The sequence below is a fragment of the Mesoplodon bidens genome, assembly GCF_964165515.1.
Source record: "Mesoplodon bidens genome assembly, chromosome: 17".
NCBI classification, from domain to species: domain Eukaryota; kingdom Metazoa; phylum Chordata; class Mammalia; order Artiodactyla; family Ziphiidae; genus Mesoplodon; species Mesoplodon bidens.
The window spans coordinates 18,978,220-19,003,818 of NC_138174.1; the positions used below are offsets into that span (position 1 = coordinate 18,978,220).

The 25,599-nt window shown below is 40.2% G+C and overlaps 1 protein-coding gene and 1 long non-coding RNA gene across 3 annotated transcripts in view; one reads left to right on the forward strand and one right to left on the reverse strand.

The window, feature by feature from the left end:
• Nucleotides 1-6,791, reverse strand: part of RB1 (RB transcriptional corepressor 1) — a 132,875-nt gene extending 126,084 nt beyond the window's left edge. The window contains exons 1-2 of one of the 2 annotated variants that reach the window (XM_081215123.1): nucleotides 6,483-6,791; nucleotides 3,580-3,706 (exon numbers count right to left, since the gene is read on the reverse strand). In XM_081215123.1, coding sequence (XP_081071249.1) covers nucleotides 3,580-3,706; nucleotides 6,483-6,613 — 258 coding nt within the window. In that variant the 5' untranslated portion in view covers nucleotides 6,614-6,791. The remainder of the gene's footprint in view (nucleotides 1-3,579; nucleotides 3,707-6,482) is intronic. The other variant, XM_081215121.1, reaches the window with a different exon arrangement.
• Nucleotides 6,792-6,900: 109 nt separating this feature from the next.
• Nucleotides 6,901-20,767, forward strand: LOC308605282. The gene is made up of 5 exons (XR_014013674.1): nucleotides 6,901-7,267; nucleotides 8,220-8,347; nucleotides 12,347-12,469; nucleotides 16,871-16,977; nucleotides 20,330-20,767. It is a non-coding gene; the product is annotated as an uncharacterized lncRNA (long non-coding RNA).
• Nucleotides 20,768-25,599: the final 4,832 nt, after the last annotated feature.

The window sequence follows — 25,599 nt, forward strand, 5'->3', positions numbered from 1 at the left end:
TTTTCAGTTATCTTTCTAAATATAATGATCTATAAAAATGCCTCTATCAAGGGCAATATATTTCAAAGCCCTTGAATATATACACACAAAAAACATATACAAACACACATACACACACACACATACACACACAAAGCCCTAAGTAACTGACATTCAGGCATCATTTCTGCTTTACAGATGAGCAAACAGAGACTGGAGAATTAACCAATTTGCCTAAAATCATATAGCTACATTACAACTACAAAGTTTTTTGCTCTGAGGTCCAAGGTCTTTTCTATTCTACCACACTGTCATTCAAGACACAGAAAGAAAACCAAAATTCCAACAACTGATTCACCATAAGTCACAGTATGAAAAGCATTCCTGGCCAATTTCTTGATGCAAAGTTCCTTATTTTATTCATATGCTATAAGCAGCACGAACACAATCTAATCTTACGACAGCAATCACCTATTACATACTTACTATACATTTATACAAGGAGAAATTTCTAGACAAAATACCAAACCTTTCATTTAAAAGAATTAATGTATACTTTCATGTATGCATGAACAACTTTTTTTACTCTGAAGAACTTAAAAGTGTAGATTTTAGCAAAAATACTGCATCAGAATCACTATACATCCATTTAAAACTTCAACCATTTTAACTGATTCTTAAATTCTCCTAAAAATATTAATGTAAGATTTTCTGCAGTAGTTCTTAAGTCAAATAATTCCTCTTGCATGACCTAATATAGGCACTCATTTACACTAATAACTGCTTTATATGCATGAATTTATTTAATCCACAAAATAACTCCAAGTTCCAAAAATCATTGTTAGTTCCCTTTACAAATAAAAAAACTGAGGCTTGGAGATTTTAGGTAACTTTTCGAGATCACAGAGCCAGTAAATGGTAGATCTGAGACTTGAGTCAGTCCAGTCTGATGACAAATCCTTGCTCTTAGCCCATCCTCTATTCCAATAAACATTATCTATTTTCAGTTGCCAAAAAGTGCCCTAAGTTACCACATTCCTCTTCTTGTTTCAAAGAAGATAGCCAATCGCAACTAGAATGGCTGCATAGGAAACAGGTTCATTTTGTCATTCATTTGCTTCTCAGCACACACTGGCTAATATTCTCCCTTAGAAATTACTGTATAAATGAAGGTTAAATTATCAGGTCAACCCTCAAAAACTTAACGATCATTTAAAATAATATTTCTATGTAAAAGTCTGGTGAATTATAACAGGACAATACAATATCATCCAGTTGTACCCAACAAAAAGGTACCCCAAATCCCAAAGGCAACATGAAATTCCTTTCTTGTCTTCCTCAGCACACAACCAGGAATGATTTCACAAGTCCTAGTCCCCATCATGAGCTCCATCAGGAGATGAGTTTTAAACTGTGCCAGTTCCCGTAGAAAGTAGGGACAAAGCCAGGAGGAGAAAAGGGTAGAATACAAAAGCAGTAACATTTATTCATATATATATATATATATATATATAGAGAGAGAGAGAGAGAGAGATAGATAATGTATATTCAAGTCTGAAGCCCAAAACTATTAACTGCTACAGTTCAGTTAAAAAAAAGAAAAAAGTTTTCTGTGAACCAGCCTGGAAATCTAACTACCATACTTGCAAAGAGATTTGGAACACAACCAGCTTAAAAGTTGGAAACTATCTATACTCACCAAACTCTCTACAATCAACTACCCCTTCTCAACTTTCTGAAAACTAAAAGCCTAGTATTTATGGAAGAGAGAGAAGTGAAGGACTCTTTAACGGCATGCACAGAAACAGCTCTGTACGTGAAGTACCCAAATCAGTGGAAATATACATTAGGTGCTTTGGGATGATACCAATAATATCATTCATCCAAGATACTTCAAGTATTCCTTTTTAGTATGGAGTTCTAGAATATGTTCAGATCTTTGGAACTGTGAGATTTGTTTTCTCCTTTTTTTTATTACCAGATGCTATGGACTGAATGCTTGTGTCCCCCCAAAATTCATATGCTGAAAACCTAATACCCAATGTGATGTTATTAGGGGATGAGGCCTTCAGGAGTGATTAGGTCAGGAGGGCAGAGCCCTCATGAATGGAATTGGTGCCCTTATAAAAGAAGCCAGTAAAAGCTCCCACCCACTCTGCCAAGTGAGGCCAGTGACAACGCCCTATCTATGAACAAGTAAGTGGGCCCTCACCAGACACAGAATCTGCCAGCACCATAATCTTGGACTTCCCAGCCTCCAAAACTGTGAGAAATAAATTTCTATTGTTTATAAGCTACCCAGTTTATGGTATTTGTTATAATAGTCCAAACAGACTAAGACATCAGAGATTTTTTTTAATGGTTTTAAATAGTTATTTTTATGTGATGTACATAAGCATATTTTGTTGCATTGATCTGATCAGTAAAAAAAGACATACATACACTCTACTACAATGCTGCTGAGAAAGTAACCTCATTAAAAGTGTCTGGAGTGCAATTTACCAATAATTACCAAGAGTTTTATACATGTTCATAGCTTTTGACTCAGTAATTCAACTTGTAAGAATGTATTCTAATAATCAGAGATTGATTCATGAATTTATTTAACAAGTTATCAAAGACTTACTTTCTGCCAGGCATCACTCTTACGAATAAGGATGTTTAATCACATTATTTTACAGCTCCAAAGTTGGGGGAAAAAATGTCATATAACAGTAAGAGTTAACAAATTAAAATACATATAATGAATAAAATATTACACTACCACTGGAAACTATGTTATCAAATATCAAACAATATTTAATAACATAAGAAAATGCTCATATGTTAAGAAAAAATTTTTTAACAAGATACAAACCTATATGTAACTACATGTAATTACATATAACTACATGTATGGGATCATACATGTAGTTTTATACAGTATGCTTTAGATCTTATTAGTCAGGGTCCTTGGTTAAGTTACTTAACCTCGCTCTACTTCAGTGTCTTCATCTATAAAATGAAGGTTTTACATTTTACATGTAAAATAAAGATTTTATATTTCACATCTTAATGGATTGTCAAATGGGTTCTTTGAAAAGTGTTTATAATATTCCCCAGCACATATAAAGCATCAATAATTATTTGCTGGTGGTATACACATACAGATGCAAAGAAAAAATGGAAGAAATATTTCAAAATATTATCAAAGATCCTGAATTCTAACATACCTAATTCTAAGGCAATCAGGAAATTTGAACACTATGTATTATGAGGTATGAAAAATTATTTTATAAGATATAAAAAACTATTTTATGAGGTATAAAATCATTTTATGAGGCATTTTTTGTTTTTTAAAACGTCTTTATAGCAGAGTGAAGTATTTATTAATAAAATAGGATACCTAAAATTTGCTTTAAAATACTTTGGTGGGGGGCCTACATGGAGAGCTTTGGGTTTTTTTTAATTTTTAATGTTATCAGAAGTAAATTGCCTCTGGGTAATAGAATTGTTACTAGCTTTGCTTTATATTTTCCATTTTCTAAATTTTCTACAGTGATTAAAAATTATTTTTAAAATTAGAAAAATGTTTTCAAAAAATTTTAAGACAATCCTTACCAAGACTCCATCCACAGATGAAACTTTCTCCCAAGTTAACCAAGCTCTTTCTCTGACATGATCTGGTATCCTTAATTTCTGACATAATGCAGTAAAATCAGGTTCTTCAGTTTCTTCAAACTCAAGCCTACCAAACGAAAAAATATATATAATAGGCACATACTTACAATCAAAATAATAAATATTTGTTTCAATATTTTGCATATAATAGCACTATCCTGAAAGACAGCATCACTAAATACTTTAGGATCTTATTTATCTTTGAAAAAATTACACTTAGAATTTAAACATATGTTTATCTTCTTCGGTCTTTCCAAAACAAGAATACCACACAGTGAAAAATGTCTGCTGGTCTGGTGAATTACATACTTTAGAGCAGCAAAATAGCCTTGTGAAGGAAAGTAAGTACAATAACTAAAACTGTTTGGGAAAGCTGGGATGACACTAGCCAAGAGGAAAGCCTTAGATAATATTACAAAATGAATTCAATATCAGTAACTTTGCTAAAATACAATCAATGTTTCATTTAATCTACCTACTAGTATTTCTTACATGATGATCAAATTCAGCCTTTTCTTCTTGATCTTTCTTAACCAAGACAGGCAGTCAAAAAATTCTTGCCTAATTCTTTTTCATTCACTTAATGTCTATCTGACATCTAATAATAATAATAGTAGTACGAGGCATAGCTTACAGTTTTTAGTATTTGCTATGGCCCCATACAAAGTACCCTGGATGAAGGTAGATTGAACCCCACATCAGCCCTATTAGGTAAGTACTCTTATTATCCTTGTTTTACAGATAAGTACCAAATCAGAGAAGTGGAAGTACTCACCTGAGATCACAGCCAGTAAATGGGAAACCCTGATATAAGCCCAATAACCTAACTCTATAATCCATGCCCCTGACCACTATTCCAGACTGCCAACCCTACTTCGAAACATAATTACCTTTTGGTTATCTCAAGAATGAAGATGGTGTGCTGTTCCTAGTGATGGTTTCCCTTAGAACTGTTATCACTTAAGCCAGAAATAATACAATAGAAGGAAGACCTCAACTCTCAGAGTAGACATGGGCTCTGTCACTGGAAATGCAGTTGGACTGGGCCCTGAATCCATCCCAAGTAAGTTTCTCGGCTTCAGATTGCCAGGCAGTGGTTCTATCCTTGTTAAGCAGTTAACCTGTAGAGTTTGATAGCCCATGCTAAGGAAACATTTTATGGGTAAGGATAATCAAGAACAGACTGCATGGTTTTGACTTACAGGAGAATTTTTGATAGTTCCATCACTTAAAGTTATATAAAATACAGTTTTGCAAAATAAAAGAAACAAAGTCTCTTTTCCCAGGTGGTGGCCAGAACTTCAATATTTCTGGTTACACTACAATAATCAAGAATGCTTCCAAGCTCTGTGGATAACATGGGGTTCTTTACAGTAGACTTCACGGCACTTTACAAAGGGAAACTGGAAAGTACTGGATACATCAGTTTAATCAGAAACGAATGTCTTCTCCCAGAACATCCCTGGGCTTTTTTTTTTTTAAACTAACGAGAACGATTTTTAATTAATACATAAGACAGTCTAAATATATGAATTTCGAATAGCTTTTCACAAGCCATTTCCAAAGCCCATTCCAATCTTTAACAATTTGTCCCGAATTCTGTTAGTGTCTGGGGAGATAAGAGAAATAGGACTTGCTGATGGACTAGAACGGCAGGAGGGAGTACTGAGGGACAGAAAGGAGTCCCATTCCCTTGAAACTGATGTGTAGTCTCAAAGTAGGGCTAATGCTGACAATAATAATGACAACTATATTCGTTCAATCTTAGGTTCTAACCATAAAGCATCACAATCAAGAAAAATAAGCTGCTGCAATATATATCTCCTTGTCATATTCTACTGCATTATCATGGACTTACTTAAATTTAGAATCCACTTAGGAGAAAAAAAATAATTCCATGTGAGCACAAAAAACACTAATTTTGTACTCAAACAAACAAAACAAAAACGGAGGACACCAGGATCCTCGCTGGCTCAAAGCCAAAACGCAAAATGGAAGAAATAATGAGGCACGCTGAAGCAGACTACATGAAAGAAGAGTTTTATGCAATGAGAAAATAGAAAAAGTTTAGAAACTTTCAAGCTCTTGGGCTAAATGTCTCACAGTATTTTTGCCCATGCACCAGTTCCTCTAAAGAGTTATGTTCCACCAGTCACTACCGATGGCTGTGAATCCTCACGTACTGAAAGCACTCTTCTAAGGGAACGCCACAAAGCACCTCAGCCGAGTTTCCTGGGGGGCAACTGACACCCAGGACCCTGCGCTTCACGTCCGATGGCATCTCTGCAGCAGCGTCCAAGGCTTTTCTGGTTGGCCTCTCCCAGGACTGGGCTTCAGATGCAGCTGCACGCCCAGAGGAAAATACTTTCCAACTGCTGCATCGCAGGAGACCAAAACAGAAAGTCAAATGACCACCGGAGGACTACAAACCTCAATAGGAGAAAAACCTCTCCACCAGGCACCAGTTAGTCTTTTTCTTTTTTTTTTTTTTCGTTTTGCATTTGATGGGGTCTCGAAATCACCCGCCGCCTGCGAGACTCCAGTCTCGCGGAGGAAAGGCGGCACCTGTCACTTCGCTCAGCGACCCGAGCCCCACCCGCCCGACACCTGTCAAGCTGGAGCCGAGACCCCTCCCGGCCGCCCTCCCCTCGCTCCCGAACCCAGACTCCTGTCAGCCTCCTCCGGGCGCTCCGCGGCGGTGGGGCGCCGGGAGGGTCCCTACTCCCGCCGGGACCCGGTCCCCGGCAGAGACGCGCCCCCGCCTAGACGCCGCGGCGCCCGCCGACGCACCCTCGGGGCGCCCTTCCTGTGCGCCGCCCGCGGCGGCGGCTCGGCTCGCTCACCTGGCCAGAGGCAGGTCCTCGGGGCCGCTGTCCTGCTCGGGGTCCTCCTCAGGAGGGGGCGGCGGGGGAGGCGGCGGCGGCTCCGCGGCGGCGGCGGCGGCTGCTGCTCTACGGGGGGTTTTGGGCGGCATGACGCCCTCGCAGGGCAGGCGCCGGCGGACGCTGGAGGAGGGCCGGGGAGGGAGGACGCGCGCACGTCGGGCACGCCCCGTCCTCTACCGACTCCCGTTACAAAAATAATTTGAACGTCCCCTGAGAAAAACCGGACGAGCCCTCCCCCGCCCGGCAACCTAGCGCCGCGTCCAACCGCGGGAAAACGTCACTTCCGCCAGCGGCGTCACGTCCGCGAAGCTCCCGGGCCCGCCGGCGTCGGGAGGGCACCGGGGTGCCGGGCGATGCGCGGGGCGGGGGCGCGGTCGGGAGGGGAACCCCGGCCTGGGCCCAGACGCCCGCCCAGAGGCAGCCGCAGCCGCCTGAACCTGTCTCTTCCCGAAACTCGCCCCTCCAGGCGTGGGTTCCGGTAACGGGGCGCTACCCAGCCTGGTGGGCGAGCGCAGGCCCCATCACTATCTGCGGGTGGATCCGGAGCTACGGCGGAGGCCCCGCCGGGAGTATCTGGCGAGCGCACCCGGGGCGGGCACGCCCCTCTGCTCCGTGGGCGGTGCCCTCCCTCTCGCCCGCCGTCCTACCGCCCAATCCGTTAAGCGAAGTCGTCCGAAACAAAAACAAAAATTTTTGGAACACCTCTTAGGAGCCGAATTTTGCCAACCCTTAGGAGAGACCAAGTATGGGACAGTGACTGGCCTTTTAGGGTTCTTTTGGGGAAGGGGGTGGGCAAAAACTGATGATAGGGTGCTAAATGATTTAACAGGGGTGTAAAATCAGGAAACACCCTCGAAATGTCTAAGGGACAGCTTCAGAGGAGCAGTGGCATTTGAATAGAAGTTTGCCCGACGGACCTAACATTTAAGGAGGACTTTGTGTACAAGGGATTGTTCTGGCCACTTTACATAATTGTCCTACTTAATACTCAGAAACAGCCCTTTAAAATGAGTCGTAGTCCTATTACACTTTCCAGCTGGGAAAACAGGCTCGGAAGAGTTAATTTGCCCAATATTACAGAGCTGATGGGTGATGTTAGGTGAGCCGACGCGTGTTGTGAAAGAACTGACCGAAATATTAACAGGGGAAGAAAAGTTAGTTTTTATTCTCTTTCCTAGGGAGGAAAGGGGCCAAACGCACAGAGTGGCGTTGGCCCTGCAAGGGGGGGTGGTGTTTGAGTCTTTTACTGAGTCTTAAAGGGCAAGATGCAAGAAAGAGGGGATGGGTTGATATCTATTCTGGTCCACAGTTGTCACCAGGTTGGCTGTGCTTCTATAGGATGTGTTTTTTCTGAGAATAGACTTGTCTTCAGTAATTTTCCAGCCCTTGGGTGTCTGAAAGAGACCTGATAGTGGCTCTTGACAGACGTTACTTTATTTTGAACAACGTTAGATGGGTTTACAGGTGGTAGAGGATTTGAACCCAGATATATTTGACTCCACTTATCCATTACATCGTGTTAAAGAAAACACCAAGAGAGGGAAACAGCATGTGCAAAGGCACAAAGAGATCAGAGAAGAGTTTGCTGGAACTACCACCATCAAGCATTGGCTTAGAAACTGTCTGTTGTCTCTTGGCACTTACTTATAATAATAGAATGCCTAGTTTGAGTACATGTTTTTCTCTCATTGGCAGATGCTGTGGGTTGCCGGTTCAGAGCCTCCCAACTGAGGTGCTGTGAATAAAATACAGCTGTGCTCTGGTGTGAACCGCCCCCCCCTCATCCTTGGAACAGCTGAGCAAGGCTGAAGCAGCAGCCCCAGGCAAGTCATAGCTCTTGGGTTTATCCCTGTGTGTCGTACAATGGATTATCACTTTCTGTGTGTGCCGTGGTATATGCCAGAATGTGAAAAAGGGCTTGCAGTCATCGGCCTGATCAACAGCTGGTTCTGCCTAAGTTCAGAAACCCTCTCTCGGGGACTCAAAGTTTATCTGGTGGTAGGGTCCATGCCCAGGCCCAGCTACAGAGAGCACATACCATCACAGTGCTAATTCCACTCACCTTGCCCAGGATTAGGGTAGTCAGGAGCACGGGATCCAGTTTTGGTCTTTGCAAGATCAAAGAGAGGCTGCTGGGAGCCTGCTGAAAAGAGATACAAGGATGACATAGTTCTTCTGCCCCTTAACTATTCGGAGGATGTGACACTTGCAGTTGCTGCAGCCATTGTGACTTACGACAAGCTGACCTGAGGACGAGGCAGAAATACTAAGGATGGCACAGGAGGAAAATCAGAAAATCTGGGTCCTTGGTGACATAACTGAGCCTCTGATTTGACCAACCCTGGAGCTGACCTGAACAGAGCTGGGGTTTTCAGTTGTTTCCACCAAAAAGCATCATAACTGATAATATTGCTCCAGTGAACCCCTTCAGGATAGACACCCATCATTGAGGTTGCCCTTAGTACCTAGCACTGTGTTGGGCACACAGTAAATGCTTGTTTGCTAAAACTGGGGAGGGAAGGAAAGCAGAGGAAAGTTCTAGGAACTGAAGTAAACTCTCTTCATATATAGATATGACTTGCTTTGTTAAACCCAACTTATCAACACCTGGGTTTACTATAATTATGATAGCTTAAGAGAGATTTCTCAATTTACAAAAGGATGTGTATCTTTACCATGGATTACTTTAACTATGTTCCCTACTATAGAGTCCTCATACCAAACTTAGAAGGAACTGAGTCAATCAACATCCTTGTATTCCCCCACAGCTTTCTGTTGCCCCACCAAAGAAGTGTTAGAAATTCTGCAGATTCTTCAAAGAAGTTTCCCCTGATCTTCCTCTACCTGCATAGTACTTGTAAGATTACCGTAAAACAGAAAAAAAAAAGTCTTTCTTAAATTTTCTACCAGGAGATAGAACTCTCTTCAGTTTGAGGCCCCTTCAATGATAACAGAATTTTTTTTTTAGTCTCCCCTAGTCTAAGAAGACTTCCTTCGACTTTTTTTGTAAGCTACCACACTGTTTCTGTTTCTTTCCCATCTACCTTCTTGAAAGGGTAGTCCCCATTTGTGCTCTCACTCTCCCAACTCCTCAGCCTGCCTCTCTTTGACTGCCTCCACCAGCACTCCACTGAAACCACTCTTTCAAAGGTCACCAGTGTCCTAATTGTCAACTCATGGCTTCTTTTTGGTCCTCGACCTACTTGACCTTTCTTGTAGTTAACACAGTTAACCACTTCCTCTTTCTTAAAACTTCCCTAGTCTTCCACAAATCCATGATCTCCTTGTTCACCTCCTCTCTTCTGTTACTTCAGAAGCTCCTCCACTAGTTCTCCCAGCAGTGCTATTCAAAGTGTGGTCCTTGGACCAGTGCCAGTCTGTAAACTGCTCGTGTTTGGTCCACAAGGAGATAAGTACCTAGGTTAAGAGTAAATGCTTAGCAGCATTTATAGGAGTTTCACATTTCAGCGATATCCAAGCATGTGATCATTGGACACCCCTCATTAAACAGAGTATAGAGTGGTTCAGATGTTCTCCAACCCACGTGGTGAGTTGCAGGTCAGTGGCATGATTGTGTCCTTGTCATGGACCGTAGGACCACATTAGCGAAGGAGTGAAATTTTTAAGGTTAGTTTGTCAACTGTAACCCAAAAGGGAATACAAATCTTGAAAATTTATACCTTGTTATTTTTACAGTCATTTTAATGTTTAATCAAGCCCGTTTTTTGAAATTCATAGCTAAACTTGGGAAGTAAAATTTGTGTCATTTGTTTTTAACCCTAAATTGTAGATGGTGAAATAAGCCTCACTGTCCTGTTTCATCAAGAAAAGACACATCAGTAGTGGGTCAGTAATAATAGTAGTAAACCAAATAATAACCAGAGAAGTGATCCCAAGAGTTAAAGATCTGAGTGTTTGTACGAATTTTACTCAGAAATAATCCCCCGTCTACTGAGCTCACAGCCATAACTCATAGTAAAGTACTAAAATCATGAACTGACTAATGAAGCAATAAAACCATCAAATTTCAATGGCATTTACATATAAAATATAAAGAAACTAACTATGAATGTGATAAAACATTTTGAATTTTTATTTTCCATGAAAATAAATGCACATAGGGAATTCATGGATCCAGAATCCATTTCTTTCATTGAAAGATAATTTAAATGTAACTATAACTTAATAGGATCAATCTTTGGAATGGGCTACTGATGAAGAATTGAAGAAGCATTTTGAAAATAAAGCATCATTTGCTTCATTTGAGATAAAAATTAAAAGTGAATATCTGAGCTTGCTGAAATTGTTTTAAAATCTCTTCTTGCAGGGAATTCTCTGGCAGTCCAGTGGTTAGGACTTGGTGCTTTCACTGCTGGGGCCCGGGTCCATCCTGGTGGGGGAACTAAGATCCCGCAAGCCACATGGCCAAAATAAATAAATAAATAAATAAATGAAATAAATATCTTCTTCCATTCCCTTAAACATACCTTAAACATACCTTTGGGAGACTGATTTCTATGCTATTAGTGTTCTCAAATACAACATAGAAACAGTTTAGATATACATTATCTCCTGCTAGTGGCATTGTCAGCAATCCAACCTAGATTAGAGGATTTAACAAGCAAGAAGCACATTCATTTGTCATGTTAAAAACTTTAAATATTGACAAACTTAAAATATTAAATACTGTCATAGTATTTAATTTGAGAAATTGCCAATTCACTACCAACCTTTTGTTTAGTTGTTATGACCATGGAATGATAGAAAATTAAGGGTGTATTAGCAATTCTCTATATTAATCACCTATATGTACACTTTCAGTGAACAAAGTGCAGTTTCTGTACTTTTTTCTTTTATCCTATGTTATTTTTGTTTTAATTCTGTTTTTTGAAATGTAATTTTGTGTCTGTTTAAAATACTTAAAGCGTGAGCTTGTGTTCAGTGTGCCTTTTTTGTTTTCATTTGATTTTTCTAGTACTTTTCAAAATTTTATTTTCTGAAAGTTTATTTTTCATGAAAAATTGGAAATTAAAAGAAAGGAAAGTTCGTTCCTTCACAGATAGTGTGAGATAGCACTGGCCTAGGAGATCTTCAACTCTCTTCTCTTCTTGCTCTATTTCATTCCCATGATTTAAATCACCTCCCACATGTGTGTTCTTAGATTCTTTCTGGTTTCAGGAAACAGAGACCTACTCAGTTTACCTGAATTATTCAGGGTTTATGATTAGTTTAGGGGAAAAAAGTGAAAAAGACAAAAAAAAAAAAGAAAGAGTCCCTGCTGCTGCATTCATGTATCTTGTCATCCATCCAACAGCAGGCAATGTGAATGTTGTTATTCTTCATCTCTTTGTACTGTTCTCCTGCCACAATGACCTACTATCCATGCCATCAGTTCACACTCATGAGGAGGGAGAATATGATTGATTTCCCTACTAAACTGTAATTTATATTAGCAGGATCAGACAACATAATTTGCGGGGCCCAGTGAAAATGAAAATGCAGAGCCTCTTGTTCAAAAAGTATTGAGACTTTCAAGATGGTGACAGGAGAACACTAAACCAAGCGCGAGACCCGTCTAACATGGAGTGTTATAGAACTGCATGGCTCACGTGCCTAGAAAGCCAGGTCTGTCCGTGAGGGTAGATCTATGTTCTGCTAACTAGGGTGCCCCCATGCCTGGCATGTACCCACCACACTGAGCAGTCAGTTGGGCTTGATACCAAAGGGTAGCTAGTTTAGTACTATACTATTATATTAGTTTCCCCTCCTTCCCTGCCCACTCCCCTTTGTCTTCACTCCTGTTTCTCTCAAACTGCCTTCAGGCTCTATCTTCTAGAGAACCCAAGCTAAAAGATGCGGCATCAGGAGTGTCCTGAAGACAGTCGGGATGGGATATTGGAGTTGAGTTCCTCACTGATCTTGTGGTGATAAAGACCCAGGGCATGGTAATAGGACCATACAGTGATATCATAATTACTAAGCTTGACACCTGTGGCCCATTGGGGTGCAGTGCAGACAGACAGTGGGGCGCTGGAACGTGTGATAGCTGTGGTGCTTGAACAGTATGGGGTTAATAGGATAGAATGGATTCTGTTGATGCAATTGTAAACCTTGCAAAAGAAAATGATACCTCAGGGCAGCCAACTGTCACCTTAAAGCACCCTGAGAAAGTGAGAGGGCCTCTACTGGCAGTTTTTTAAAAGACTGATTTCCTATAGCCTAAAGCAAACTATACTGAGAATCAGGCCTGGGACCCGATTATAAGGGCAGCAGAGCTGAAAAAGCAACTAAATGCATAGACTTGAAGGGTCTCCTATGTCCACATTTAGTCCCTGAAAGGAAAAAGAGAGCTAAGACCTAGGAATGGGACATTTGAGTGGGTGACCCTGAGAATACTGAATCCCCCAATTCTCCCCTGTGGGACACTGGAAAAACTTTAGCAACCGGCTCTCAGGAGGGGGATGCAGGGAAGGGCCATATTTGTAGCATTTGCCAATTTCTGTTGAATAAACACTCTCAACTTAATCAATTTCAAGCTACCAACATAATGTCACTAAGCAGAGTTGAGAAGAGATGCACACAATTGGCTCCTGAGAGTTAATATGAGCCAGCTCGAACCCACCAGTGCCCTGAACCCTCTGGCTGGTAGAAACATCATCTCTTCTCTTGCCTGTAAACCATGCAGTGACTCCTGAAGCAAGTGGCTCTCCAAAGGGACTTGCAGCCATTTGCCAGTGTAACTATGCACTGGAAAAAAAGAAATGCCCAGAGTCTTCAAGAACTGTTAGATACAGCATCTGAGCTAACACGATACCATCCTGATTCTCCAGTTAGAATTGGGACCAATGGAATTTTGGATCAACTCCAACTTATAGTGGGTCCAGAAGGTCTGTGAACACATTCTGTGGTTAAGTCACTGAATGTATAATTAGGACAGATAACTCTTAACAAGTGGCAAAATCCTCACATCGGTTCCCTGACCTGTGGAGTACTAGCCATTATTTAGGATGGGCCACGTAGAGGTCCCTGAAACTGGCACTTATACCCCCAAGCCAGGAGAGTAATTTAGAAGGAGGACAGCATCTTAGAAAGAATTGTGAAGACTTACATCACTATCAAAGATTTAAAGGGTGGAGAGATTATGATTTCCATCATATCCTCATTCAACCAATTCTTCTGTCTGACCCCTGCAAAAATGGGATCATGGCAGATGACAGTAGACTACCATAAACTTGACCAGTTGATAGCCCCATTAGAAGTTGCCATGCTTCATGTGGTATCTTCACTAGAGCAGATCAACCTGGACTTTGGCATTTGGTATAGAGGTATTAATTGGTAAATGTGATTTTCCTGAGTTCCATCAGTAGGAAGGATCAAAACCACTTTGCCTTTGTATAGAAAGGATAGGAGTACACATTTACTTTCTAGCGTCAGAGCTATTTTAACTCTGTCCTCTGTCCTGGTGAGCATGAAGGGGCACGTAATCTAGATCAATGCCTCTTAAGCTATCTGTGGTGAAGGACCGTTTGTTTGTTTGTTTGTTTTCAATATGCTTAAAGTAGTACTTTTGGAAATTACTGAACTTGCCCGGTACATAACTTACTGCACATGCTAATCACCACATGAGTCTGACAGTAATGAAGACGATCTGTACCCTGTTCAATAAGATGAGTCTTCTGATCATGTTCTTGGAGGTCACAGCCCTGTCAAATTGCTATAAAAGGCTCTAAACCTAGATTTTCAAATTTCTCAATTTATCTCACCATGAGCCAGTAACCAAGAGTTTACCATCCAGCACCAGTCCGTAGACTGCACTTTGAATAGCACAGTCTAAATGGCCTAGTAAAACACATGCATGTTGCAGAACACAAGATAGACTCTATGGTAATCCAAGAGCTTGCCATATCAATGAAGATTTTAGGATTACAATGTTCTGGGAATGCTAGGAACATCACCTTTAATGTAAAGAACAAGTTGTTGCACCTCTCACCTCTTACCATTAAGAGAAAGACTCATCACTTTGCGGACCTCTTTGGAGTTCGAGGGTGGCATATACTGTCTCTGGGAATATAACTACAACCCATTTATCAGATGACATAATTGCTAGTGGGTGCCCAGAGACATCTCTAGATCAGGTCCAGGCTTCAGTGCAAGATGCCCTGCTACTTGAGCTGTATAATCTAGCAGATCCAATGGGATGAGAGGTATTTGTGGTGAATAAGTGATGTACAGAGTCTCTGGCAAGCCCTAGTATCAGTTATAGCCCTAAGTTTCTGGAGCAAGGCAATGTCTTCTACAACAGAGAATTACTCTCTATTTGAAAAATCAGCTCTGTTTTTGCTCCTGGGCCCAAATGCAGACTGAGTGCAGACTGAATGGGAGACCAAGTGCCTAAGCAGTAGGAATAGCTCATCATGAGCTTATGATGCACTGAATTATAAGGTCTGGCAGGCACAGCATCAATCTGTGGTACAATGGATACGCTACATTCAGGATCAGGCCCAAGCAGAGACCAACAAGGCATGAGTAAGTTATGTGAACAAATAATCCTAACTCTTATATCACAAACCTCTCCCTCAGTTCAGTCCTTTGGCCTAAGGGGGCTCTCTTAGACCAACTGATGGAGGAGGAAAGATCTTGGACCTAGTTTACACGCACTGCTTAATGCCCCCAAAGTACAGTGATGATGAGATATCCTCCCTTGGGCAGACTTGTGAGCAGTACACTTGATTACTTCTTAAGAGGAAGAAGTGGCCTGAAATGTGGATATACACGCACTTCTGGGCAGAGATGAATGGCTTGGCTAGTTGGTCAGAACCTGGAAAAAAATGATTAGAATATTAGGGACAGTTTGGTCTGGAAAGCAGAATATGGATGGATCCAAGGGAGTGAGGATAAAGTGTTTATATCTTTGTGTCTCATGTGAATTTTCACCAGAGAGCATCTATCACAGAAGAGGTTCTCAGGCACCAGGTGAACAAGATGACCTGTCTTGTGGCATCAACTAGCAAAAAGATCCCATGATAGAGAGGTCATGGTGGCAAGGATGAAAGTCTTGCATGGGTCCAAAAATATGGACTCCTCACCAATTCTGATCTAGCTAGAATTCCCAACGTGCTATTTGCAGAGACCAAAACTGAGCCTTTGATATGGCATTACTCTTTGAGAAGACCAGTCAGCCACTTGATGGCAGATTGATTACATTGGACCCCTTCTACCTTAGAGGAGGCAGTGATTCATCCTTATCAGAACTAGTACCTAATCTGGTTATGAATTTGCCTTCCTTGCCCTCAGTGCCTCTGCCAGCACCACGACTCAAGAGTTTATGGAAGCCTGATATATTGACATGATTTCTCTCACAACAATGGCTCAGATCAGAGGATCCATTTTATGACAAAAGAAGAGAAACAATGAACACATGACCACGGGACCCTATGGTCTTGCTGTGTGACTCATCTGTATTAGTTAGATCTTGTTGCATAACAAAACACTCCAGACTTAGTGCATGGTTGGGCACTGCCCTACAAAATACAATATAAGCAACAAACCAACAGCTAATATATGGTGCTGTGGCCCCCAACAACTAAAATATAAAGGTGCAAGAAATAAAGAGTGGAGATAGAATTAGCCCCTTGTAGTGGATGGATGCTGTTGGTGCTTTGCTTAAATCTACTGGCACACTCATCCCTCAGCTAATGTGAGTGTTGACTGAGAATTGTCCTCAACCAAACAGGAGTTGCCTCATCTATGAAATCTATACTCCCTGAGCCCCAACAAACCTTAGCCAGTGATTGACTGACATGAGGGTACAAAAGGGTAGAGGAGAGACAGATGAAGCTTATCATCCTTGGTGTTATCTTTATCAGCAGGGGGTTTAGCTTGACTCAACCTTCTTGCCTTAAGTCTTTTCAGAGATTGTGGCTGGACACCATCTTGAATAGGACTCTGTGACAAAATGGACTTGTTCCTTCCCCCTTAGGAAAGAAGTGAGGGCATGAGCTTCTCACAAAAACTGATGCCCTTCTTATAGTATGGGGGTGAATATAATGGGAAGGCATGAATGAAAATGAGTGGTTCAAGAGATGTATTTTATCAAACACTGCTTATGTACTCAGGTGCTCTTGTGCTTGCTTCAACAACACTTAATACTAAAATCTGATGCTCTTGGCCTCACTGGCTGCAGGGCCATTAGCCACTTGTTCTGTCCCAGGCAACACTGGCAACCAACTCCTGTGGAGTATACTGCTATGGCAACAGACTTCACATGAGCACAACCTAATGGTGGCTCACCTTACACCCAAACGATATATCTCCCATCTCCTATCCTGGAGTTTTTCTTTTGGCAGTGAGGCATGAGATGCTGCAGAACCAGGCAGTACCTACACATGCACAACCCAGAAATGTGGGAGATTTAATGTCTGAGAAGAAAAAGTTTGACAAAGGGATATAGCAGGTAAATTCTTTACCTTCTTCTTCCCAGAAGTTTGTTCTGAGATTAGAGTCATTTACATTGTCTTTCGAAAGATGCTCTCATAAGACTGAGCAATTAGTTGTATATAATACCTACTGACGTCAGGTTCATAGAAAGAGCAATGAAGTGCATATACATGTAGGAAAAGGTCGCAAAGGATGAACAACAATGTGCAGACAGAGGTTATTTCTCTTCATTCACTTTATTATTATTTTTTTTATTGGGGTATACTTGTTTTACAATGTTGTGTTAGTTTCTACTGTACAGGAGTTCCCTGTGCTATACAGCAGGTTCTCATTAGTTATGTATTTTATTTTATTTTTTAATTTAATTTTATTTATTTTTTTATACAGCAGGTTCTTATTAGTTATCCATTTTATACATATTAGTGTATATATGTCAATCCCAATCTCCCAATTCGTCCTACCCGTCCCCTTTTCCCCCCTTGCTATCCATACGGTTGTTCTCTACATCTGTGTCTCTATTTCTGCCTTGTAAACCAGTTCATCTGTACCATTTTTCTAGATTCCACATATATGTGTTGATATACGATACTTGTTTTTCTCTTTCTGACTTCACTCTTTGTGACAGTCTCTAAGTCCATCCATGTCTCTACAAATGACCCAGTTTTGTTCCTTTTTATGGCTGAGCAATATTCCATTGTATATATGTACCACATCTTCTTTATCCATTCGTCTGTTGGTGGACATTTATGTTGCTTCCATGACCTGGCTATTGTAAATAGTGTTGCAGTGAACACTGGGGTGCATGTGTCTTTTTGAATTATGGTTTTCTCTAGGTATATGCCCAGTAGTGGGATTGCTGGGTCATATGGTAGTTCTATTTTTAGTTTCTTAAGGAACCTCCATACTGTTCTCCATAGTGACTGTATCAATTTACATTCCCACCAACAGTGCAAGAGGGTTCCCTTTTCTCCACACCCTCTCTAGCACTTATTGTTTGCAGATTTTCTGATGATGCCCATTCTAACGTGTGAGGTGATACCTCATTGTAGTTTTGATCTGCATTTCTCTAATAATTAGTGATGTTGAGCAGCTTTTCACATGCCTCTTTGCCATCTGTATGTCTTCTTTGGAGATGTGTCTATTTAGGTCTTCCACCCATTTTTTTTTTTTTTTTTTTTTTTTGCGGTACGCGGGCCTCTCACTGTTGTGGCCTCTCCCGTTGCGGAGCACAGGCTCCGGACGCACAGGCTTAGCGGCCATGGCTCACGGGCCCAGCCGCTCCGCGGCATATGGGATCCTCCCAGACTGGGGCACGAACCCGTATCCCCTGCATCGGCAGGCGGACTCTCAACCACTGCGCCACCAGGGAGGCCCCCACCCATTTTTTGATTGGGCTGTTTGTTTTTTTGATATTGAGCTGCATGAGCTATTTGTATATTTTGGAGATTAACCCTTTGTCTGCTGATTTGTTTGCAAATATCTTCTCCCGTTCTTATGGTTATCTTTTTGTCTTTTTTGTGGTTTCCTTTGCTATACAAAAGCTTTTAAGTTTCATTAGGTTCCATTTGTTTTTTTTTGTTTGTTTTTATTTCCATTACTCTAGGAGGTGGGTCAAAAAGGATCTTGCTGTGATTTATGTCAAAGAGTGTTCTTCTTATGTTTTCCTCTAAGGGTTTTATAGTGTCCAGTCTTACATTTAGGTCTTTAATCCATTTTGAGTTTATTTTTGTGTATGTGTATGATGTTAGGGAGTGTTCTAATTTCATTCTTTGACATGTTGCTGTCCAGTTTTCCCAGCACCACTTATTGAAGAGACTGTCTTTTCTCCATTGTATATCCTTGCCTCCATTGTCATAGATTAGTTGACCATAGGTGCGTGGGTTTATCTCTGGGCTTTCTATCCTCATTCACTTTATTTTTATACAGTAAGTTTAGATTTGTACAATTCCATGTATTGTGTTTTATAATAAGAAAAAACTATAGTTTTTAATTTAAAAATATATACAATCACCATTGTGAGATTCTTACATTATATGTAAAGTTTTATAATATGAGTTCATCAAAGTTGCATATTATAATCACTAGAGCAACCAATCTCCAAAAATGAAAAAAAGGCATAACTAAAAAACAAATACACTCTAAGTAAAAAGTAGCAGATGTCAGGCTGGATAAAAAAGGAAGACATGGTGATATGCTTTTTACAAGAGATTTACTTTAAATATGAAGACACAACTAGGTTGAAGTGATGGACATAAACATGTCATGAAAACTTTAATCATAAGAAAGTTAGAGTGCCTATTTTAATATAAAAGAAAGTAGGCTTCAGAACAAGGAGTTTTACCAGAGATGAAAAGGACATTTCATATTGATAAAAGGGTCACTCAAGAAGATACAACAGTTTTAAATATGCATATGTCAAATATAGCTTCAAATTCATGATGCAAGAATTGACAAAACTAAAGGGAGTAGTAGACAAATCCTTAATTATAGTTAGCGATAACAGTACTTCTTTCACAGGAATTGATAAAACAAGTACACAAAAATAATTGAGAATTTTCCAGAGTTTTTGTATTGATCTCTAATTTCAATCTGCTAAGCTCAAAAAACATACTCTGTCTGATTTCAGTCACTTGAGATTTATTCACTCTTGTTTTATGGCCCAACCTGTGGTCTATCTTGGTGAATATTCTATGTGCCTTTGAAAAGATGTATATTCTGCAGTTGTTGACTGTAATAGTCTATAAATATCAGTTAGGTTAATTTTTATATACAGTGTGATGTAGGAGTTATGGCCTATTTTTTTCCATATAAATAGTCATTTCAATACTATTTGTGAAAATCTTTATGAACAGAATATATAAAGAACTCCTCTAACTCAATAATAAAAAGACAAACAACCCAATTTTTTAAATGGGCAAAATACATGAAAAGACATTTCCCAAAGAAAGATATATGAGTGGCCAATAGCACATGGAGAAATGTTTAGTATCATTAGACATTAGGGAAATGCAAATTAAAACCACAACGACATACTCTACAACAAATAAAGTGCCTAAAATTAAAAAGATGGCAACACCAAATGATGGTACGGATGTTTAGCAACCAAAACTCTCATTCATTTATGGTGGGAGAATGTGGTACACACACTCTTAAGATGGCCCTCTTTGATCCCTGCCCCTTAGTATTCATGCCCTATGTGCTCCCCTCCCCTTGAATATGGAACTTGTAATAGAATATGGCAATAGAATGTGGCAAAGGAGATGGGATGTACGTGATTAAATGTATTTGCTTACATGATTACATTTTATAAGATTGTACCACTCATCTTGCTGGGGTCTCTTGCTCCTTTGCTGGCTTTGAGGAAGCAGCTGGTCATTTAAGGAACCCCACATGGTAAGGAACTACAAGCAGCCTCTAGAAGCTGAGGGCAACCTCCAGCCAACAGCCAGCAAGAAATTAGAGCCCTCGGTCATACATCCAAAAGGACATGAATTCTGCTGACAACCACATGAGTCTGGAATCAGATCCTTTCCCAGGTGAGCCTCCATATGAGAAAGCAGTCTTGTTCAACACCTTGATTGCAGCCTCGCAAAGGATAAGCTAAGTTGTTCCTGACCCATGGAAACAGGGAGATTATAAATGTGTGTTGCTTTAGGCTGTTAAGTTTGTGGCAATATTATTAAGCAACAATAGATAACTAATACAGACTATAAAATGGTACAACCACTTTGGGAGATGGTTTGACAATTTCTTAAAACATTAAACATACACCAACCATGTGACCCAGATATTCCATACTCAAGAGAAACATTAGTTGGGAGTTCCCTGGTGGTCCAGTGGTTAGGACTTGGTGCTTTCACTGCCGGGGCCTGGGTTCAATCCCTGGTCAGGGAACTAAGATCCCGAAAGCTGCACGATGTGGCCAACAACAAAAAAAAAATCCTGAGAAACTTAAGTCCACAAAAAAGACCCATACATAAATATTCATAACAACTTCATTCATAACAGCCAAAAATCAGAAAAAACAAATTTCCATCCATACAAGAGTAGATAAAGAAATTGTGGTATATTGATACAATATAATGAATTCTACTCATCAATAAAATGGAATAAACTTTTGATAGACATAAAACATGAATGAATCTCAAAAACATTATGCTAAGCTAAAGAAACCAGACACAAAAGAGTACAAACTGTATGATTCCATTTATGTGAAGTCCTAGAACAGGCAAACCTAATCTATGGTGAAAGAAATTGAACCAGTAGCTGCCTCTGGGGATTCAAAGGCAGGCATTGACTTGAAAAGGACACGAGATAACCTTCTGCAGTGATGAACATGCTCCCTAGCTTGATGGATTACGCAGGTGTATGCATTTGTCAAAACATTTTGAACTGTACACATAAGAGCTGTGCTTATCACTATATGTAAATTATACTTTAATTTGAAAAAAATAAAAAACAAAGGACAATGGACATACTTGTTTGGTAGATGTTAGTGCCTATGTCTCAAGCCAAATTACCCCAAGATGCTTGTAAAGATAAAGAGAAAAGCATAGACCATTTGCCGTGTGGAGTCTGTAAGAACACAGGGTTCTAGAGGAAAAGGCACCTCTGATTGGTTCTGCTCTCTCAGTTGATCTTTGTGCCTGGAGCTTCATGGACTGAATCCACCCAAAGAAAATTGTTCCACCCAATGAATGCTGTGAACTCTATAGCCCATATTTAATCGATAAGTAGTCACGGGCTTCCCTGGTGGCGCAGTGGTTGAGAGTCCGCCTGCCGATGCAGGGGACGCGGGGTTGTGCCCCGGTCCGGGAGGACCCCACATGCCACGGAGTGGCTAGGCCCGTGAGCCATGGCCACTGAGCCTGCGCGTCCGGACCCTGTGCTCCGCAACGGGAGAGGCCACAACAGTGAGAGGCTGGCGTACCGCAAAAAAACAAAACAAAACAAACAAACAAAAAAATAAGTAGTCACAATATGACCTATACACAAACAAGGCTACTGAAATAACTTTATTATCCTTATCACGTGGTTACTTCAAACAAGATCTGACTTTCACCCATTAGCAGAGATAATACTTAATTCAAAATAATATTTGTTGTGGCGCTCTGCCCAGCAATGTATGGAGATTAAATTATCAAAAGACCTAGGAGCAAAAAACTATCAAGGACATCAAAAACAAGAAAAGTCTGAAAATCTGGCATTGTCTAAGGAGCCTAAGGAGAAATAACAACTAAATGTAATTTCGTATCCTGGATGGGATCTTGGAACAGAAGGACATTCGGTTAAAAACCAAGGAAGTCTAGAGATTTCCCTAGCAGTCCAGTGGTTAAGACCTTGTCCTTCCAATGAAGGGGGTGCATGTTCGATCCCGGGTCAGGGAGTAAGATCCCACATGCTGTGCAGCGTGGTGAAAAGATTAAAAAAAAAAACCACCACCAAGGAAGCCTAAATAAAATATGGACTTTATTAATAATAATCAGAAAATATTGGTTCATTAATTGTAGGAAATGTCCTATACTAATGTAAGATGCTAATAATAAGAGAAATTGTGTGTAAGGGTGAGAGGAGATATGGGATATCTCCGTACTATTTTCTCAATTTTTCTGTAAGTATAAAACTGCACTAAAAAATAAAATCTATTTTAGAAAAAAAAAGACCATGAGAGCAAGCTTTTATATCACAGTAGGTAGGATCTGGGAAACAAGCACTGTAAGAGACTAATCACATACAAAAGACTAGCGGACAGGTTTGAATCATAGGGTCAGAAGGAAAGGGGCAGCGCGCCAGGAATGGAACAGTGGTTTTAAATCTGTTACTGTCTCCACGAAGTTCCTTTCCTCCAAAGTGTTACTTCAGTCGTAGCCAGCTTCAACCAACCTCTCCTCTGGCTGCTGCTACTGTTTCTGTTTTCACTCCCTGACAATCTGGACATGAGACATCTACAAGTTCCCCCAAATAAATTACTGGCATAAAAATATTAACAAGAACTGTAGTTATTTTTGATGATCTTGTAGGCAAAATGGAGAAGACATTTATGTTGAACACGACAAGCAATTTTTAAATCCCCTTTAAACTGGAGATTTATAAGGATGTTATTGGGACAATGGGAAATTTTAATATATACAGAATATTAGATGTTGTATTGCATCAAGTTTAAGTTCCTGAGTAGGATCATTGTATTGTGGTCACACAGGAGAATGGCCTTGTTCTTAGGAGACACGTACTGAAGTATTTAGTGGTGAAGTTTCATGATGTCTACCTACAATTTTCAAATGGTCAGAAAAGTATACATGTATATGTATATATATATATACACATGCTTAAATTTCTCTCTGTATGTACTTTTTATCTGCTTATCTATATACAAAATGTGAATACACACACATCTATAAAAATGTACTCTTTCTCTGTCTCTATACATGTGTATGCAATGGGTATACCTGTGTTCATTGTACTATTTTTGCAACTTTTCTAAAAGTTTGGTATTTTTCAAAATAAAACATTTGTGGGAATCTCCTTCAATATATCTGTTCTCCAAAATGCACAATTGGCTCCCCACTACCAGGGATCTCTCTTGAATACTCTTTCCCCAGTCCTGCCCCATCTTTGATGGCTTTGGAGCTTTATACAAGATTTATTTTTCCCTCCCACTTCAAATATGTCTCCTCTCTATTTGTACAAAGAATTTACCTCTGCTTGGCTTCTATCCTCAAATTCACAATCCTAAACTCATCAAAATTTCCAATGAAACCTAGGGGGCTCTAGTCGATAAGACCTACTCTCCCGAGAAGACAGTCTAGCAACCATCACGTGCAACTGAGCATGTGTTTTTGAGAAATCTTCCCTACTCCAGGTAGCATAATGAAATATTCCCACCAAGCGCTACCTCAAAAGAATTTTGCGGAATGGAATTTTCATTTCATGTCACAACTAGAGGACTCCAGCACTGTTCCAAATTAGGAGGACTGCTTCTATTTCTAAACTTACTGCATGTCATCCAGCCTCACTTTCAGCTTTCAGCATACTGACAAAAGTTTTCTTTCGCACAGAAGTGCTAAACTTCAGAGATGTCACAAAGGAAGAACAACTAGTTGAGCTAATAGCCAGGGGCTTTCATAGTAAGGACTCTAACTAAGAAGGATTTCTAGTGATTGAAAGATTAACTATTGATTTCTAAAGCCCCAATTACTGTTAATTTCTTACATTGAAGGCTTGAGAAGTGATTGACCTATTCTAAAACTATAAGTATAGGGCAATGTACCATATACTAACTGTCAGTAGATCTCTAAGGTAAATGAGCAAGAGACTCTGATAGGTACACATAAGTAAACAGAGTTTGACGTAATTACTAAACTTCAAGTCAGGATACCTGGGTTTACCTCTGCTGCCCATTTAAGTCCTTCTCTCCTTTTTCTCTTCTGGACCAATTTTTTCCAGTAAGCCTGATTTATTCATGTTGAACTCTCTGTTCAGAGACTCCAAAATAGCACCCTTCACCCCCATGTGCCTTCTACACCTGTACACTTTGTTCCCCTTGTTATCTCCACCACAAAATGGTACCCCACATGGTGCAGTTTTTACCATTTACAAAGCTCTTTCATGTATATTGACTCAATTCTCTCAATAATTCAATGGTATGTATTTTATTAAACCCTTTTTATGATTGATTTGAACCTGAAGTTTGAAGAGGTTAAGAGGTTGTCCAGGGTCACACATCTATTAAATGGCAAAGCCAGAAATTCAACCCGGATTGTGATTTCAAATCTAACATTCTTTTTTTCTCACCTCAGATAAAATTCCAGTTTCAGTGGTCTAGGGTAAAGTATCCTTCCTGAATATGCTAGAAAAACAGGAAATCCCATGAAGTCAGTATGAATATCTTAATGAAAACAAAAGAGATGTTGGGTATTCATCTATTTTCTCTTCTTTCTTCTTCCTCTTGATTCTCTCTTCCTTCTCTTCCAGTTAGAAAGAGGATCCTTCACAATGCCTCTCCTACTTCCTTTTTTCTTCCCCCAAACACCTTTTATTCTTTTGGTAGTTCAGTGGAGACCCACGTCCCACTCAGATCTGCTTCTCAACGGCAAAACTAGGTTAGGGGATGCTATTAATAAAAGTAATGGTTTCATTTTTAGCTCACAAAACCAGCTGTGTTAGATATAGTAACCTTATTTTCCTCTAAATTATTTTCTATTTAGAGCCCCTACCCTCTAAGTGGCAAAAATTTAAATTTAGTCAATATACACCCAAGGGATATATCTAATTTCTGGGGTGCACGTGGAGTGTCAAAGCATTGGGAGTTGTGACATCTGGTCCTTGACTGTCATCACCTTGGCTTCCATTTAGCCACCCATCATCTCATTTCATATTTGTTTACTGGACATACAGGCAACATTGCCATAATCCCATTTAAAAGGTCAGTGCAGGTTTGACAACTATGCTTTCAACTTCTCTACAGACTCCGGGTGCAAAAAACTCATTCCATTGCCAAGCTGAGTCACAGAAACTGTGGGGTGCTACCTAAAAACCCATCCACTCCTGTGGCACTCTCGGGCCACAGAACCATCCATCTGCTTCCAGGCTACACTGTGACACATGGGACTCTGTAAGCTGTCTCAGACTCATACCCACC